The following is an 18,331-nucleotide window of genomic DNA, read 5'->3' as shown; positions in this document are numbered from 1 at the left end:
TGTGCTGTTGCCAGGAAAATGACTTGCAAAGGGATGGAAAAAATGCATAAGTTTTATTTTGCTTACACAAACAACTGACTTCTTAATTATTTTTGCTTCCTTCAGATAAGGTTTCTGTCTGGTATGACAGAGATGAGCCAGCAAGCGTAGAGATCATCTTTGCTGCAGAAGGGGAAACCCATGGAGCTGTGCTCAGAGGCAGCTCTGGGGGTGGTGCTGGCAAACACCCACTCCATCCAAATGGGTATGGGAATTCCTTCCCATCCCCAGTGCATGGGAAGAATTATATTACAGAAAATTACAGTTAGGAAGATACATGCTGGAGGTCTCTTGCTTAGTAAGACTTAATCGAAATGTATAAAAAAAATACCCTCTCCACAAAAGAAATACTGTACAAGGAAACTATTTTAAACTTCATTAAATGAATGAAGATGAAATTTTAATCACAGGCCTGGAAGTTGGTTTTTGCCTTAAGAATAGTAATAATTACCAGATTTCATTCAATATGAGCAAACAGAAGACAGTAATTTGAAATGGCTAAATTGCCATTAACTTTTTACTCACAGTATCACTCAGTTAAGACAAAAAAGGGAATGAGAAGATGAATCATTTAAAATACTTAATAAGTGGCCTATACACTACATTTCCATAATTAAAACCAGGCTGTTGTAGCTATGTATCCATTAGAGTTCACTCAATAAAGAGATTTAAGAACACAGAAGTAACGTATATCAAACAGAAAAATGATAAAAACAGACAGCCATCAATAGAAAAATTACAAGTCTCAAAATGTCTCCAAGTCACTTAAGGAAAGCTAAAAGTTTTGGAAGAATTCCCTGATGACAGGACTAAAAGATACATGATAATGGAGTAAGCCCTTAAAAGGGAAGAGACAAAATGAATGGTGCAGAAAAGGCTATTGTTTTGTAAAAAGATGTAGGATGATTCAAAAGTATCTCTTCAGAAATTACTGGGGCTCATTTGAGATTTGAGCTGAGCTGTTTTTCAGTCCACAAGCAACTGACTTAATGAACATATGCTAAACAAGTGTTAATCAGCATTTTAGTATGCACCTGACACGTTTAAAAGAGTTGGCTCTGAACGCATTTTTGTTTGCTGATGTTCTTGTCCAAAAATGCTGAAATACAATGGAAATTCTAGAAGCCTTAAGACATTGACGAAAACAGGCTGATGTTTTAAGCTATCAAGCTGCGTGTTCTAGGTACTCGCATGCTCATTAACCTTCCACTAACCCCAAGCCAAACAACAGTAAAGCTGATGGGATTCTATTAATAAAGTATTCAAGGGCTGAGATTCAATTAATGACAGTCAACAGAGTTCTGGGAAAATTAGTTTTCAGCATCAAACAGGCATGACTTCATTCTCTGATGAGATTAAAAGGTTTCCTGATAAAGGCAACTTCATAAAGGTAGTAAACTTTGGTGGTCAAAGCCAAATAGGCTTCTTATGTACAAGACACCAATGTATCAACTGGTGCCATAAACTTCCATTAGAACACAGAGTACATGGATTAAGAACTGTTTAGATGATGCATCTTCAACAGCCAACTATGGGGACTATTAATTAAATAGTAATAGCTCTTATGGAGTCTGCCACAATTTGAACTATGGCTGGCACTTTTCATATTTATTGAGTATCTGGAAGTAAGTATAAATCAACCACCAGTAATTACTGTGGATAAGCATAAGAGAGGCAGATAGCTACAGGCAAACATAGACAACATGCTATGTCATTTGTGCGATAACGATGCTTTCAGATGAAATATGTTTGAACACAAGGAAATGTAATTGATTAAGGAAGAGGTAGGGAAGAGTGTATCTCCACAGGAGCAACCACTTGCTGGAGTGCCACAAGTATGAAAGGTGGGTCCAAGTACGTCAGAGGGTCCCTCTCTTTAAAGCCCGCTAGCCTTGTCACTGGAAGCAGCTAAGAGCCTGCTGTTTCTCTCCTGAGATTTCACAAGACTTATAATTAATATTCCCATCTGTGCTGGGCTAGCGGGTATTTTAATGTGAATTTTCTTGTGATCTTAGGAGAGGCATGTTTGATGAGACATTAGACATATTTCTATAAAGAGAACTTAAGAACTTGTTTCACTGGGCGCAGCAAAACTTTCAAAAGCTGCTTCACTAGATCAAGCATCAGCCTTGCAATTTGCAAGCTTTTGTTTAAAAAATAGAAGTGCATTCTTGATGGCTGCTCAGAACAAAGGATCCTCTAAGGAAGGACACATGCTCTCCTTGTTCTGAATGGGAAATTACTGTACAACAAGACAAGCAAGGCTTAAAGACTATAGTTTAGTTGAGGACTCTGATTCAGAAAAGGTAAAAAGAAAATTGTACAGATACATAGTGCAAAGCACAGACATAAGTTTCATTATGCTAAGCAGTTCACAGCCCTTAAACTATAAAAAAAGAACACTGTTAAGCACCAGCTTTTTTTGGTGGGTGTCAAGAATATCCTGAGCCAATTTGTGGGTTAGGCAGTTTCTTACTGTCACAGGATGTACGAGCATAAAAGAGCATGAGAGGTGCTTGGCACTCTGTATGCTTAGCAGGTACATGTGGTCACTGCAAAAGAAAAAGCTAGGCTCTGCCTGACGGTATTTTTTGCCTCAGCTGAACAAACAACCCACAGAGAAAACTATTAGAAAAGGTACAGGGGAATCAGTAGATTGTAATAACGGTCCTTCAGAATTTAAAAACCCGTGTACATGTGTGCAAAAGGCTAAGGTTTGGAAGATGTGACACTGGTGAAGGCTCAGCCATGAAACCATCAAACTTTTTGTTCTCACACCGTTTCATCGGTCGCCACCACAGTGAAGTGAAGCACCCTGCAGCACACAGCTTTGTTAAGATCAAGGAGGTAAACACGCATATATGCTAGGACACAGCTCTGTTCCTTAACTTAAACACATTTGTTGGCTATAAATAAAAATGTGTTTATTTACATCATGTAAATATTGTCCACATTTTACACAAACACTTGATATATTATCACAACAGAAACGCAATCTTTTCATGAAGTAGCTTTTAGACAATATATATATTTTAAACAACATAAATCCATATAAAAGGAGCTTAAAGTCACAACTGGGATTTTAACTAGTTAATTGATGTTGGAGCCTATTCTTTATACAAATCCTTGAAAAGGCATAATCACATTTGCTGGCACTGTAATGAGTATATTCCAAGAGTATCTGTAGAAAGGCCTATGGTTTTAAATATTACTGTGGTAAATCTTGTGATAACCTTGTTTGCCTGCCACCTATCCTGTAATCCTCAATTTCCACGTACTTTATGGCAGCTCAGCAATGGAGGACACTGTAATGAAGAAGTGACCAAGAAACCTAACTTGTTAGACACAACATTAGCACAGGACACCTGCAATAAACCTACACAAGCTATCGCCATGTTATTTTTAAGTGAACCTTTTTGCTTTCGAACAAGTCCAATACCAAATTCTAATTTTTCTGTTGAAGAGTCAGTATTTTCTATAGCACACTGCAACAGAGTAAGTTTTCCCTATGTAACACTTCACAAAACACAGGCAAAAACCAAAACACAGGCAAAAAATAACCTCAAAACACCTCCAGGTGCATATCTGTTTCTGTGTTATTCATTACACCCTAAAATACCACTAGTAGGTTTTTTTTGGCCTCTATATGTAAAATGATCACGTATCGCTGTGTTTAACCTTTTCTAGCCATATGTAAACCCGTTTATTTTTAGTCACTTAATCAGTCATTAAAAATCATTGCAAAAATAAAGAAAAAAATTCATTTCACCTGACTTCCAAATACGTTTCTTCAAAATACAGTCAAAATTTTTTCAAAGGTATAGTATTTTATATGTATGATACACTGTTGTGAAGAATTTATGTGCAAGTATAAAACAGTGTACATATTAAGGACTTGGAAGCAGAAGGAACATCTCGGACCACAGAAACTTAACCCCTGACATTGCACATAGCCACATTGTATAATCCCATTCATAAAGCGATTTAGCTTTGCTATGATAGCTATGCTGAACAATCCAATTTACATCCTTCTATCTCTGAGAGGACTTGGCATGAGAGGAGAGGATTCAGCAGCTGATATCTCAATGAAAACACAGTTCTTCAGCCACTGAAAATACACAGCTTCTGACAAACTGGAACAAAAATAACATTCTCCTGGATGTGATGCAACAAAACCTCTTACAGATTTTTCCACATGATTTTCCCCCCACCCCCACTCCCTCCCTCCACCATCCACCATGTCCCCTCAAACTAAGGATTAAGAAAATCCAAACAAGCATGTTAAAAAACATTTACATGCACATTACATTCCCAATCTGAAACCCATCAAGTCTACTAAACTTCTTCCAAAATACAAAAGGACTTACCCAATGTGTCTTTTAGATTTTTAACCAGAGAACCTTTCTTCAAGCTGTTTTTTCGCTCCACATAATTTGATGGCACATATCCCGTTTTGTTGGCCGCGTTTCTTACCCTCCACCATGTCTTTGAATCATCTAATAGCCAAAGACGCTCATTTTTCTTGATGTCAAGTTCTTGGTCCTGCTGCGCAGTGTAATCCCACTTTGCAATAACAATAACTTCTTCTGTCATCTTTCATGGAGTCCTTCTGCAACAAAATATTAAAACATGTTCATCAGTAAATTGTATCATGTAATTCTTACTCACTTTTTTCTTCCAGTTCTTCTGAAATAAGCAAGAAAAAGGTAGGCAAAAATGAGAAAGCCATACAGAGAAAAACCTCATAGACTGGAACTCCTCTTTTAAAAATAAGGGAAGTCATATTGATCTTTCTTGCTTTTTCTGCCACTAAAATACGACAACACCTTGACAGTAAATTCTAGTCATAATGTATTCTGTTCGCTTCCTCTGAACGTATATAAAATATTATTCAGATACACATTAACAAAGGCTAATTTATAAAACCCATTTAGTTTTTGCATATAGCATTATAAAACTATTCCACACCTGGCATTCAAAGTTCTGATCTGAGGGAAAAAAAAAAAATAGCAGCATTCCAAAAATATATTTTCTTTCTGCCCTAGTTCCTCATCCTCATACTAACATATTATTTATAAGTTTGCTGCATTTAAACAAAGTTATCCAACTTTTTTTTAGTAGGAAGTTAAAAATTCTTCAAGAAGTAACATAAGTCAGCAGGAAAATCTGCCATCAAGAAGAGGGTACTGTCTTTAGTAAGCCTTTGTTCACAATGTTTTGTGCAGGCAGCACAAGACTGCATTTTAGGAGAAGCCTTTGCTCCCGGGAAGATCCCAGCTCACTGCAGCTCACCTGCGCCAGGCAGGAGTCAGCGGGGTAGATAAGAGCACCCACTGCGCTTCCCTCGATTGTATTTCATTTCTTCCCTACCTGAAGCTTACCCAGACTTCTGTTAAGACTGAATGAGTTGTCTTTTTTTACTTACCTGTAATAAGAACGATCTTTTCCAAAGCTAGTCAGCTGCATGAAGACAGCTGCATGCCTCCATGTTTTCCTACACATCCCGGTAATTACTGGGAACAATGTGAGGGAGCACAATAGCGTGCAAGGAACAGAAAAGTCCCATGCCAGTACCAGTGACATTCAAACATATTATAACGCCAATCAAAACATATTGATTTTATCCTCTAAATTCTGAGAAGTTAACTAAAATTTTCTAATCACTGCTGAGGTTTTTTGGGGGCAAGGGAAGTGGAGGAGGACAGGAGAGAGTGGGAGGTGAGAATATATTTCAAAATCAATGTAGCAGATTATTTTTAAAAAATGTAAAAGCTGTAGATTTCCTTTAAATTACAGATTAGTAGAAACAGGTCCCAGAGTACTTCAAACTATCAATGTCCAAGGATCTTTTTAATGTGATTTGACTTTGTTGCCTAGTTCTTAGCAGTCCACAACCCTATGAACTCTGATACCTATTAGTTTATGTGACAGAAAGGTAATTAAAAAAACCTAAACCTCATTCAGAAATTCTGTTGAGCATGTAAGTTATATCACCTATATTCAGAAAGGTTTCCTTCTGCAGTCTGTAAACACACACACACACACGCTTTCTCCCTTCAGCTACAGTACAAGCTGTGAAAACTACATGCTAGATAGTCCAGCAGTCTACTCTTTCAAAGAAAAATAAGTGTTTTCCTTATTTAAAGTTAACCAATAATCATAAGACACAACAGTGGACTCTATTATAATTTAATAGCCTCCTCGTATCATCATTTTTGTTTCCAGGAGAGCATCATAGGGTTGAGCTATGGTTGCTAAACTATTTGACAGCAAAGCTCTGGAAAGCACCAGCAACGTCACCCCTCCTGGCCAAGGTAGGATGACATTTTTGAAAACCTGAACCTGAAATCAACAGGCTTAAGTTCTCATTTTCCAATTAGAAAACACAAAGGAACATACAGCAATTAAAACATCATTCAAATGTGAGTTTGCATAGCTGAGAGCCCCAAGATTAATTCAAAAAGAAGTTACGATGTTTTGAACAACTGAGAAGAAACACAACCCTTACAGTTCAAACAGGCTGTGACTTATGCAGGTGGAATTGATGATTTTACAGGAAATAAGTCACTATACCCTTCAACAATTTTTTTTTCCCTAAAATAATAATCCCATCAGACAACGACATAGGAGAGCCTGAGCTTTGGACCACAGTCTCCAATAAACTGCCCTGGTTTCTGATCCACATAAAATGGACAGACAGCCTACAGGTCGATAAGCTGATGCAGCCACAGGGCGACTGCAATCAAGCATGTTCTGGAGGCTGGCATTGTCAATATAATCTCTCTCTCCAATTTACATCAATTTATTTTATCTCAGCAATTGTAAAATGGTCAATTCTTACTATTCCTGGGGACATGGAGAACATGAAGAAATAGGCTACCACCAATGCAGTTGGCTGATGTTGCCACCACACAGGCTCTGCTTCTAAAATAGGTTATTTTCACAACACAGGCAAGTTATAATTATCTATCAATATTACAGTATATTAATAATAAAAAAAACACATTAGGCATAATATTTGGCTAGTGACCAATGGAAAACTATTAAAGTCTTCCTATCCCTCTGAAGGAAAAAAAAAAAAAAGAAAAAAAAGAAAAAAAAAAAAAAGAACTGGGCCGTGCTATTAAGAGTCACCAAGTGTTTCCAGTGTTTCCCCAAGGTGTTGGGCAAGGACAGAAGCACAGGATGAGACCACACGTCAGGGCTGACATCATCAACTGTACAGTCCTCCAAAATGCACTCAGGACAGGAAGCCCCAAGCTACCCGATTTCTACAATTCCAGTTATTGTCCACGTGTAAAACTGCCACTCTCCCTGAGAAACAATGTCATTTCACAAGCAGACTCCTTGCATGATGCAATTTTGGCAGAAGTGTAGGGAAGCCAAGTTTCTCAAGTGGCACGCTCATGCAGAACCCAAGTCAGGAAAGTACTCCAGGTTTTGCTGAATGTTTAATAGCACAAGCATTCCTACCCAAGTGGGGACAGGATTTATAACGAGTCAAAATGCATCATATAATTGCAGCTAAACATTTGTCCATTTAAAGCTGTATGCATGTGTGTGGAGTTTGGTTGTGCTGGTTCTTTAGGGTAGTTTGTTTTGCTTCTTTGGGGGGGGGGGGGGGGGTGGGGGGTGTTTGGTTTGGGGTTTTTTTTTTGTTTGGTTTTAAACGTGGGGAACTAGTATTAAAGTTCTTAAAATTACTTTCTTCTGGTTACATCATTAGACTGGCTCCATCAAGGACAATAAGGTTCTTCCTGTGACATTTGCAGAGCTAAGATTTCCTTGTTTGTGAATAAGGACACATTTGTTCCCCAGAAGGGGGTCTGTAGGGTTAATAGTTTTGAAATGCTTCTGCAACACAGCTGTGTGCCAAACGAAAGATTAGAAGCAAACGACATAACTAGATTTGGGGAAAAACATAAGGAAAAAACAATAATACAACCTTCCAAAGCATCTGAGTGCCCCATAAAAACTTGACATGCACTCAAAACATGAAATTTCTGTAGTATACTGCTTATAGACTGCACAATAAAAAATACCAGAGTCCCCATTGATTCTAATGTTAACACAAGACTCCTTCACATCAAGAAAATGAAAATCCATTACTGCTAAGAGTGTATAACTTTCTGGAACGTTCCTCCTCAAAAAGCTCAAAAGTCCTAGCACTGAAATAGAGAGTCTTCTCCTCATACCCAATAGGATAACAGCCCCCACTTTAAAAAGCACCAGTGAATACCTATGCAAGGAACTGTAAATTTATTAAATACAACACAGCTGTTTCTCAGTACAAGATTGTTTCACTTTAAAAAGTGTACGTATGGCCTTGGTTTTTAGCTTACGGTATCATGTGGTCATTTGCTTTACTTTTATGGCAATCCAACTTCCAACTGCAGTTTTAAAAAACAAACAACCCCCCCCCCCCAAAACAAAGACACCACACTAAACAAGCAAACAAAACTCCACAACTCAGACCTTGAAAACATAATTCTTATATTAACTATGTGACCAATGCACACTTCCAACCCCTTTTAAGCCAGCATTTCCTTCATTGCTAGCAGTGGTAGCAAACTAATTTCACCAATATTGTATCTGCTGAAATGTTACAACTAATTAGTTTAGATTGAGCTCAGGTATTTTCAGCCACTTTGTTTCTTCCCTCCAATTTAGGTTTTGTTAGGAGAGGAGCCCTGTCTTCAGTGGCAGCTGCCCTATCGCAGAAACACACATGAAAATGTTCCAACACAAAAACCACGCTTGGGTGAGAAGGAAAAACTGAAAAATCTGCCAGGCTAGGAAGGCAGTGAACAAAAACCCAGCCAAGGTAAAGTCAGTTGTAAGAAGACTGTACTGAAAGCCTGCTCAGACAGGTGAGGAACATTAGATAACCCTAAGGCAGAACAAAGGTAGACATCAGTGGAATATCTAGTACTGTAGCTCCTGTACTAAAGTCTGTACTTTATCAGAAGAAAGTCCAGAAAGGAAAAGGTTATGTCCAATAAACTATCAATTATTCAAGAATTTATCAGCGGCAGAAAAAAACACAAAGACAACCAACCAACTATGCCATTTTGAACCAACGCTTAAAACTGAACCATGCAAACAATATTCGAGACTATGGAAACTTAAATGTAGAGGAACTTCAGAGAATTTGCTCCCACAAACTTGTAAATCTGCTAGTGATTTTTCATGTGAACTATTTGCTCTGTTGATGTTATTTTAAATATCAAACTATATATAATTGTTACACAGATCTCATTTTCTTTTACCAGGCCTGGATTTCCACCCCCTATGCCGGTATGTTTCTCCCACAATGATAAATAAGAAAGGATCCATTCCAGCATGCCACCTGAACTGGAATCTTCTCCTAGAAGTTCTCTGTGAGTTAACACTCCCACTAGTTTAATGCCCTGACCCAACGGGCAGAAAAGCAGCATCTCTTCTTGCCCTCAGGAGGAAGGCTCAGGGTTACGTCAGGGATATGGTTAGTTAGGATAGTGCACGCAGGCGGTATGGTTAAGCTTTAAAGACACAGGGAGAAAAGAAGCAGTCACTCTCCCCGTTCACAATTTATTTTGCAAAAAAGAAACATAGCTGAAAAATGACTGACAGCAATGCTTGAAATTTAATCCCTCACCAAGGGAACAAGAAAAAATTCTATTAATAGGAAGTGACAATTGATATAACAGACTGTTCTGGAATTGGATGTCCTCCTAAGACACACTGAAAGAAAGAAACTAAATTGATACGGAGACTTTTACATGACACTGATGTGCATAAAACACCTAACTGGTATACGGTATTACATAAGACATAATTACTATACGATATTTAGTTAATTGTCTTGGGAGAATGAAAAGATAACTAATGACATATCACGGTTTCCTCTAAGATTTGAAGGCTGAACAACCTCTCCTCCTCCTGCCCCCAAACTCTGAAAATGAAAATGGGTTTTGAACCCTGCAGCACGTGTTGCTGACAGGCCAGCTATCTGGTGTCCACTTGGTTAATCTTTTGTAAGCTACAGCAAATAGGCAATATTTGGTCCTCTAAGGTAACAGAGTTGTGGAAAATAAAAAAAAAGTCTCTTTCCATCGAGGCCTCTTTCATAGTAAGCGGATGTGCTTACTGTGTTCTGTAATTAATAAAATAACTTGTATTAGATCACTTCATCTGAAGTACACTCCAAGTCTGAAGCTTTCTTATTTATCAAGAGGCAATCTCTGGTTAGCCTGCCTACTGTTTCAGTAGGTTTGAAGCTTTGTTTTCACTTACAGTTGTTTTCTTTGTTGCATGACTGGGTGTGTGGTTAGTTGTTTTGGGGTTTTTTGTTTGGTTTTTTTTAATCAGCCTGGATGAATAGTTTTGACATATAGAAAGATTTCAAAAATCTCTACATTTGAGATTGTTTCACTTGGTTCTTGGGGATCAGTAAAGCACCAAACTCAAAGACAGAATTCAGAAGGCATTAAAAAGAACAGAAATGTGAATTCAAATGAAAACCTGTGAAAAAGAATACACCTTTTGGATGTACTTTTAGCTATTTCCAGTAGAACACAGCATTTTTTACACTTAAAGTATGTATGTTTGAAAAAACAGGAAAATATGATCTCCTTTATGCAAAGGCCAAAGTTAACCTAAACCAAGCAAAATATCATATTTCTGACAACTGCTACAAGAAAATCTCAAAATGCAGAGGTATAAAAAGAGTAGACAAGCTGACTCAAATTATGGCAAATTGTTGCCCTTTGTTAAAACCAGTAAAACCCCTTCCATGCTTTGTAACATGGATTATTTGCTGGTGCTCAAATGGAGATGGATCACATAACAGCCAGCTTGGCTAACTGCTTCTGCAGTTTAACACTTTAATACTGCATATAATGTGTGTCAATCCTCCCCAAGGGACACATTTCTTTGGAAAGAGGTCACTGCACCAAAAATTATTGTAAGAATACTCCCCCCCTCTTTCAAAGGAAGTTAACTAGATAGCTGTAGTGACCAAACCTTCGTCATCTGGCTATGCAGTTCTGAGGTATCAAACCGTTACCTGAGCAGAAAAAAAAACCCCACATACCTGGGCTGCCTAAAATTGCTGGCTGTTTTAACACAAGCTTGACAATTAATTTGGAGTATTTCACTATTAGGTCTCATTAGGATGCGTTGACTACTTAACTAAAAGTGATAGCTGAGTAAGTGCAAGTGTTTATTATCTAATTTACTGATGTGCAAACTGAAGACACAGTCACAAACAATAGAAGCCGCTGCCAGTACTTCAGGAGAGTCAGTTTTCCAAAGCTGAAAGGAAGGATGAGTGGAAGCTGTAAAGAATAAATGTGAACAAAGATGTAAATAAATGTATCCACTGCGAAGGAGGAATGTTTTATTACATTTCCCAACCTACTCTCACAATTTAGCATTTATGAAAGAAGCATTATATGGCTAAAAGAATACCCTGTTTAAAAAGTGAGGTAAAAAGCTCTAGAGGTTTTCTGTGTCCCCTCTCCCTGATACTTTCTTTGAAAAGGAAAAACTGATAGCAACAAGCTCAAGTCAGAAAATGCAAACTGAAGGTATCAAAAGAAGTGCAGTTCAGCTCATTAAGAACTATTAAAAGTTATTAAACTGTGTCTGGAATAAATTAAATACCAGCAATAGAAGAAGTACAGAATTAGACAGAACATTAAGTTTCCTGCACATGATGTAAGAAAAAAGTGTTTAATACTTATTTCTACACTATGGGATTATTTAACAGTGACAACCATTTTCTTCTGTGTCATTAACTAGGGTATAAAAATAATACAAAAAATTAAACTTTTAATCTTCAAATGCACCCCAGGATAGTAGAACCGTCCACAAAGCTTTTACAGTTTTAGTGTCAACTCTGAGGAAAATCTGGAGTGATGAAGGAGTTCTGGAGAGTTACAGTTGTGCCACTAATTTGAAAGCATAAATTGGATGTCCTTGATAACACCACCAACTAGTCAGATGAAGTCTAATCCTAAAGAAAAATAAAGGAAAGAGACAAAGCACACCCCCAAAAACCCCACACAGCATACCAGCAGATTATGGACGTGCAATTAGTACTTATTAAAAGGGTTCTAAGGAAGATAGGCATGAACAAGCTATTTTTCTCTGTACATTTTTCACTTCATTTGAGCTCCTGATTTAGGTCTACCCATCTACCCAAGCCCGCACTCATGCTGGACAGATTAACAACCAGATACCAGGCAAGCCCAGCCGCAGGGGTGACTTCAAAGGCAGGCTCAGCAAACACCGTGACCCTCTCTGGCAGGTCCCAAGACATTTGTTCTTAGGTGCAAAAGTACTCGGTTACCTCATGAGTCACTTAGGAAAAAAAAAACAACAAACAAACCAATAATTATAGATAAAACTGTGAGGGTGATACAGCCCAGTGGAACAGTTAATCACATCAGAGATGCTGCGGCCCATGCACCACAGGCGGGACTGCCCTGCCACGGCCCACTTCTATGGGTGCCACAAGTGTGGGGTTTTTTTAGATGATACTTCTTGCTAAAATACAAGTGGGCTGTATATCTTCAAAAAAAGTGAAGGATCAATCTTAATTAACCAGCAATTTAGAACTGTACTTAGCCAAGTAACTTCATCTTGATGCTACCCAACAGCCTGTCCCCACACACCTCAAACCTTCTTCCCCTCTCTATCACCTGCCATCGTTTCAGGGCACAATGCTGTGAGGTTTGGGGTTTTGTTTCTTCATCTGGATGCCTCTGACAGCTTCTGAGCAATGTTTGCTTCTCTGGGCCCCGCAACATATCTGATAGCCCAATCTCTAATACAACTGCAGCAACACTCCGGCACCTTGTATCTTGCATTACAGAACAACTGCAAACAGGAAACCTCAAGAAGAGGTTAGTGGTAACGAATTTCTGCGTAGCTCCAACAGAGCACAAAAGTTAAGCTTGTTTTTTGTCTTATAAGTGGCTTAGAAGCCTTTTTAAAAGACACACAAAGAAATAAAGGAGAATACAGATTAGAAACACCCAGAAATACATCCTTCCTGCTAAGGAGTCAGCGCAGCACTTTACCACTCAACAAAAAAGAAATCTCACTTTATGTATGTTTATATAATAACATGTAACAGGATGTTTGTAAAAAAATTTCCCACCCAATGTTTTCACGAAGCCTATCACACAAATCAGTCTGCCCAGATGAAATAAGCAGGGACTGCTTCAAATGATCTTTTAAAATGTAAACTCGCCATTTAAGGAAAAGGAATAGTTTTAATCACAAAGCGTGCATCTCCTCAGCGAGACTCACATGTTTTGCGTGCAGCCCAGAGTCCCAGTGATGACCGTCTCTGATGGCTGTAGGTGATGACAAGGCCCTTTCCAGCTCCCCAAGCCCACTCCAGCATGAAGGTGTAGCCCTATGTCTACCAGGTAAGAGCAGCAGGGATGCCCTTGAAGGTAGAGACTGCCAAGCACAAGGAACCCAGTGAGGGCAATCCCCCAGCTCACATCTTTCCTCCTTCCTTGTAAGCCAGGGTCGCCTCACAGTCGTCACGGCTGCCCATTATTCAGACTAATGCAGCTTTCATAATTCGAGGCATACTGTCTCAGAAAAAGTTGATGTTGCAAGAAAAGGACACAACGCTGTCACAACAGTAAGACTCTGGCAAATATTCTTAGATAAACGTTAGCAATTTTATTCTTATTTGAGAAAGTAGCAAATACTTTAGCCTGCTACCTCTCTAGTGGTAGAAAGAGAAAGCCGTCAGGGCTGTTACAAGGTAGGCTGCTCAGCACTAAAAGGACACAAATCTGAGTTCTGGCCTTCTATTAATTCATTCAATACCACCCTAATTTTATACGATGTTCACTCTGTTTCATGTTGTGACCTTCATAGAAGCTAACCTTTCATATTTTTTTAATTTCATTAGTGATACTGCTGTGCCACAAAATTTCCTGGTCTCGGGCAGTTCAAGCTACAAATGCTTAATCAATGTGACAGTCTTTAAAACACATAATACTAAGTACCATCTTGCCTATTTATGTGATAAGCACTCTGCTGTTTCGGGAAGTTAAGTTTTTTAAAATCTTTTGATGTCTTACTTGAAAAGGATATTTCTATACCATTTCTGGAACAGCATGCCTATTATAAAGTAGGCAGTGTTCATTTTTAGCTTCTGACAGATGATTTAAATTTAAAATTCTATTTCAAAGGACAAAAAGCTGGTATGCTACAGAATAAGCTGGTATTATATTAATGTATGTTAAAGTTTAGCAGTACTAGTTAGGAGCCTTGTAACTTCCCTATCCTTAAAAGATAGAAAATGATAAGAGAAGTTACAGAGAAAACACTCTAATAGGTCTTCAGCTAAGCTGAAACTGAGTATGGTCACCAACACACAGGGCAAAGGGCTTATAATAAAAACCTGGCTCAAGCCTTTCCATAAACATGGGATGACTATTAAGAAATTGGTTAAGGACAAGCTTAAGGGATTTAAAAAACCAAACATATTTCAGCTTGTTTTGAGGAGGGGGAGGTTTTTTAAAAAGATTTGCATTTTTATTTCATTTGGAAAGCTGGACAAAGATTAACAGACAGTACTGGCAACCTTTTAGAGACCAGGCAGAAAACACTGAGAGGGCATTTTTGTAGTTAGATGATTTTATTAGTGCTTCATCCAACCCAGCTGGTATTTTTGGAAGAAGGTATTTCCCCATATCTTGAAGACTACACAAACTTGCATCTTTTCATGCCCTCTTATTGTATGCTTATCAGAAAACACAAGAAGTGTGAATTAAGTTATCATCGCTGGTTTCGTCTGTTGAAAGGTGGGGGGGGGGGGAAACCAAAACAAACACATCTGAATATAAAGCAACTCCAACCACCGATAGCCAGCTAATATCCCTTCCTACCAACGGCTTCGTCCAGCCTTTAGCCCCACATGCTCGTGCCATCTGCCCTCAACCTCCCTTTGTGCCTCTGTTGCTGCAAGCTCCAGCAGCAGGCAGGGCTCAGGAAGGTGCCGGTAGCGGCTGCAGTTTCTCATTCTGCCTCTGTCAGCAGCCTAGATGGATGCAACTACTGAGGATGACCCAATCTGTGGTGACTTTTTCCACTATCAGAGCAAAAAGCTTCTTCTTGCTTTATTTTGAAGGCAATGCCATCAAGAGCGATGGTTTTCCACATTCTAGACAGCAATGGTCAAACCCAGACTGTGCAAAGAGGACACCTTCAGACCCTTCGGCTGCAAAGAGCATCAGACAAACAGGGAGGAGGCACCTTTTTTGGCCTATGTTTCTCGGCTGCACAGTAAACACAACAGAACCCCAAATGCTGCCTCACATTTAGATAAATATAGCAAGAGGGTGAGAAGAGAGCATCGGCTCACCTTTTCCTGAGTTCTTTTAAAAGCAGTTTCAGAAAAGCCACACAGCTAATAAACAGCTCAACTGCACTAAAGGAAACTTTTGGGAAAAGAGACCTCATCTCGCCCCTAAAACAGCAGCAATGATTAATAGCCACATCTCTGCATTGGTTTAGGGTGTTTCTACTAACTCAGAGACGCAGATAAGCTTAATGTTTGCTGGTGTTAATCTGGACTGTTATCTCCCCACTCCTCCCAGCAGACAACATTTCAGCTTACCTATATATTTGGAAACACATGAAAACAACAAAAAAAAACAAGATAGAAGAGAGGGGAAAGTCCAGAAAGAATACAGTGTACATTAGGTGCCCAGACAAGACAAAATTACAAATCATTTCACACCTACCAACCTCTCCGCAGTCCCTTACAAAAAGGCGGTAGGAGGGATCCAAGCACACAAGATGATAGAAAAAAAACCAGACACCCTACAGAAGTGGGACATTTACGTAATACTATCTATATGATAGACTGGTGAAACATGCTCTGTGGAAGAACAAATTAAGTGCACCGCTGTTCATGCACTTTCATCCTCACTATCAGTAAACCTTCCTTCTTGCCTTGAAATTAAAACAGCCAGCCACTCAGGATATGGTGAACACCATGAAATTTTATAAAGGAGACATCCTTGAATTTCCTTCAAGATTCAAAAAAAAGCATTTGAATGATTTGCTTCCATTGCTGCTTCTTTTCCTCTAGCTCAAACATTCAATGGTCTGCAGGAATTATACTTCAGTGGGAGTGTTAGTACATTTATGTATTGTATAAACAAAGAACAGTCCTCAGACATAAGAAGTTTAACCTTGATCTCGCACAGAAGGACAAAGCTCAGAATCACTGTGGATTGCTACGTTTCCCTGCTAATCCCTTGAAACACTGCTACCTACTTTTCAAGGGATTTCACTTTAAACTGTCTATAAAACGCTGAAAATAAAATTGAACTGCTGGCCTTCTGTTCCCCAATAGAAAAATGATATATTCGCTTTTTAACTAGAAAGAGGAAGAGATGTTTGTTCAGTTCAAAAATGCATTTATTCCCAAAGCTGTTTAAGAAAAAAAAAAAAGAGTACATTGTCCATTTCTAGACAATGTTCACTTTATAGTCTTAATCAATTTATCAATTGCTTTACAAAAAACCCATTCAATCTACCTCATGACAGTAGGAAAATGTGAAAAATATGTATATTAAAACAATTTTTAACTTTCTAGTTCACAGAGCACTAAGTATTTTAAAGGCCCTGTTCAGACTCTGTTCCCATGAGCTTTCCAGTTTACTGTCATTTCAAATACTGAATAAAGTATTAGACTTCTGGATTTTTTTTACCAGGTCACCTGGACAGGAATTTTTATCCAATATAAAGAGGTGCATGTGGCAGTGAAAAAAAATAAGATACTTCTCAATTTAACTCTCAAGGCAATGTTCCACAGATTTTTATCTGAATTTGGGGTTACTGAACACCTATTTCTCATATCTAGGAGAGTTTCTCAGGCAAAAAGCTACTTTCCAGAAGCAGGGTCTTTGAATAGTACAGGTAAAAATAATCACCAGATGCAAGATATCATTCTTGATTCTCTGCTTATGTATATAACCAAAGAGGCAGCTTGAAAGATACTGTGTTAGATTTCATTAAGAAACAGCTAATACCATTAAATTTATTCCTGTATAAATCTGTACATCTTCCTGAAGAAGACTGGACCACGAGACCGTTACTTGGAAAGCTATCCTTTTAATTTCCTGATAGGACATGTACCAAGAGAAAGCACAATTTAAATGAAGAGACACTCTTGGATCTTGTATGAGATGTGACTGAATGCTGCAGCTTCACAAGTCTCTTGTCGATCAGACTGACTGCTGTGCTAATGGTACACAACCGGGAAAGTATCAGCCCAGGCAAGAAAGGGCTATCCCAGTCTCCCCTGAAAGTTATCTGTTCTCCTTCCATCTAACAGCTCTTCAGAGTCAAGACAGGAATCCTCTCTTATACCGCTCCCAAAACAAGTGCAGAGGAAACTCTGTCCCTCACACTTTCCCGAATAAAACAGGTTTCAAAACGACCTGTGCTACAGCTCTTAAAAACGCTTTAAATTTAAAGTTAAGCTGCATTTTTAGTCTGGAACATTGGCAGCATTCATTTATTTCAATCAAATTATTTCTTACATACCTTCCTCCAGTTCAAATGAGGTCCTCTTCCAAAAAATAGTATTTGTGAGTGCTCTGCCCACAATTACAGCAGCAAGCCATTCTAATTCCCGAGTCGAAGGGAAGGGACACAAAACCAAGAGAGAAACACCATTCACTGAAGGGGGAAAAGGATCAAAGGGGATTTACTGACACCGTTCTGCAAGGCGTGCTTCAGAGAACACAGGCTGCTGTAAGCAATACGATGCTTCGTATTCTGAACTCTCACCTTACAGTTCAGGTGTCAGCTGCTTTAAGATGGCTTACATAGACAACCTAAAAAGTTGTTCCACTACTATTACCCCAACATGATTTTCCACTGCACCAGAACTGCTGCTCAGAAAGATAAGCTTCTGAAAGTAAACTTTTACCAGATAAAGACTAGGAATATCTGACTTCTTCCATAGAAACAGTTACCCAAAACCAAGAACAGGCAATTAGAAGAGTATACATTTCTATGAGCAAAATATACATTCCATAGAGACCAACACTGCCTGGCGACGCCAGACTCCCGTCCTCCTTTATTCCCACTCTCAGCTCCAGTACTTGAACAAAACTGAATCTTTCCAAACTCCTCTACATCTCCTCCTACTGTTTTATCTTCTGCCAGAAATTTCTCCACAGATCACTTTTCTGAATAAAATCTCCCTGCAATAAACAAATTGGTTCAAAATTAAACATTTGGCTTTGTCTGCTACATC

The 18,331-nt window shown here is 38.7% G+C and overlaps 1 protein-coding gene across 1 annotated transcript in view; it reads right to left on the bottom strand.

Annotated features, from left to right (window-relative positions):
• The window catches only part of NCK2 (NCK adaptor protein 2), an 87,882-nt gene that overhangs the window by 27,429 nt on the left and 42,122 nt on the right, over positions 1-18,331 (bottom strand). The window contains exon 3 of the mRNA XM_072849774.1: positions 4,407-4,648. Coding sequence (XP_072705875.1) covers positions 4,407-4,632 — 226 coding nt within the window. The 5' untranslated portion in view covers positions 4,633-4,648. The remainder of the gene's footprint in view (positions 1-4,406; positions 4,649-18,331) is intronic.

Source organism: Ciconia boyciana, chromosome 1, assembly GCF_034638445.1.
Source record: "Ciconia boyciana chromosome 1, ASM3463844v1, whole genome shotgun sequence".
Classification (NCBI taxonomy): domain Eukaryota; kingdom Metazoa; phylum Chordata; class Aves; order Ciconiiformes; family Ciconiidae; genus Ciconia; species Ciconia boyciana.
This window is presented reverse-complemented; position numbering and strand designations above follow the sequence as displayed.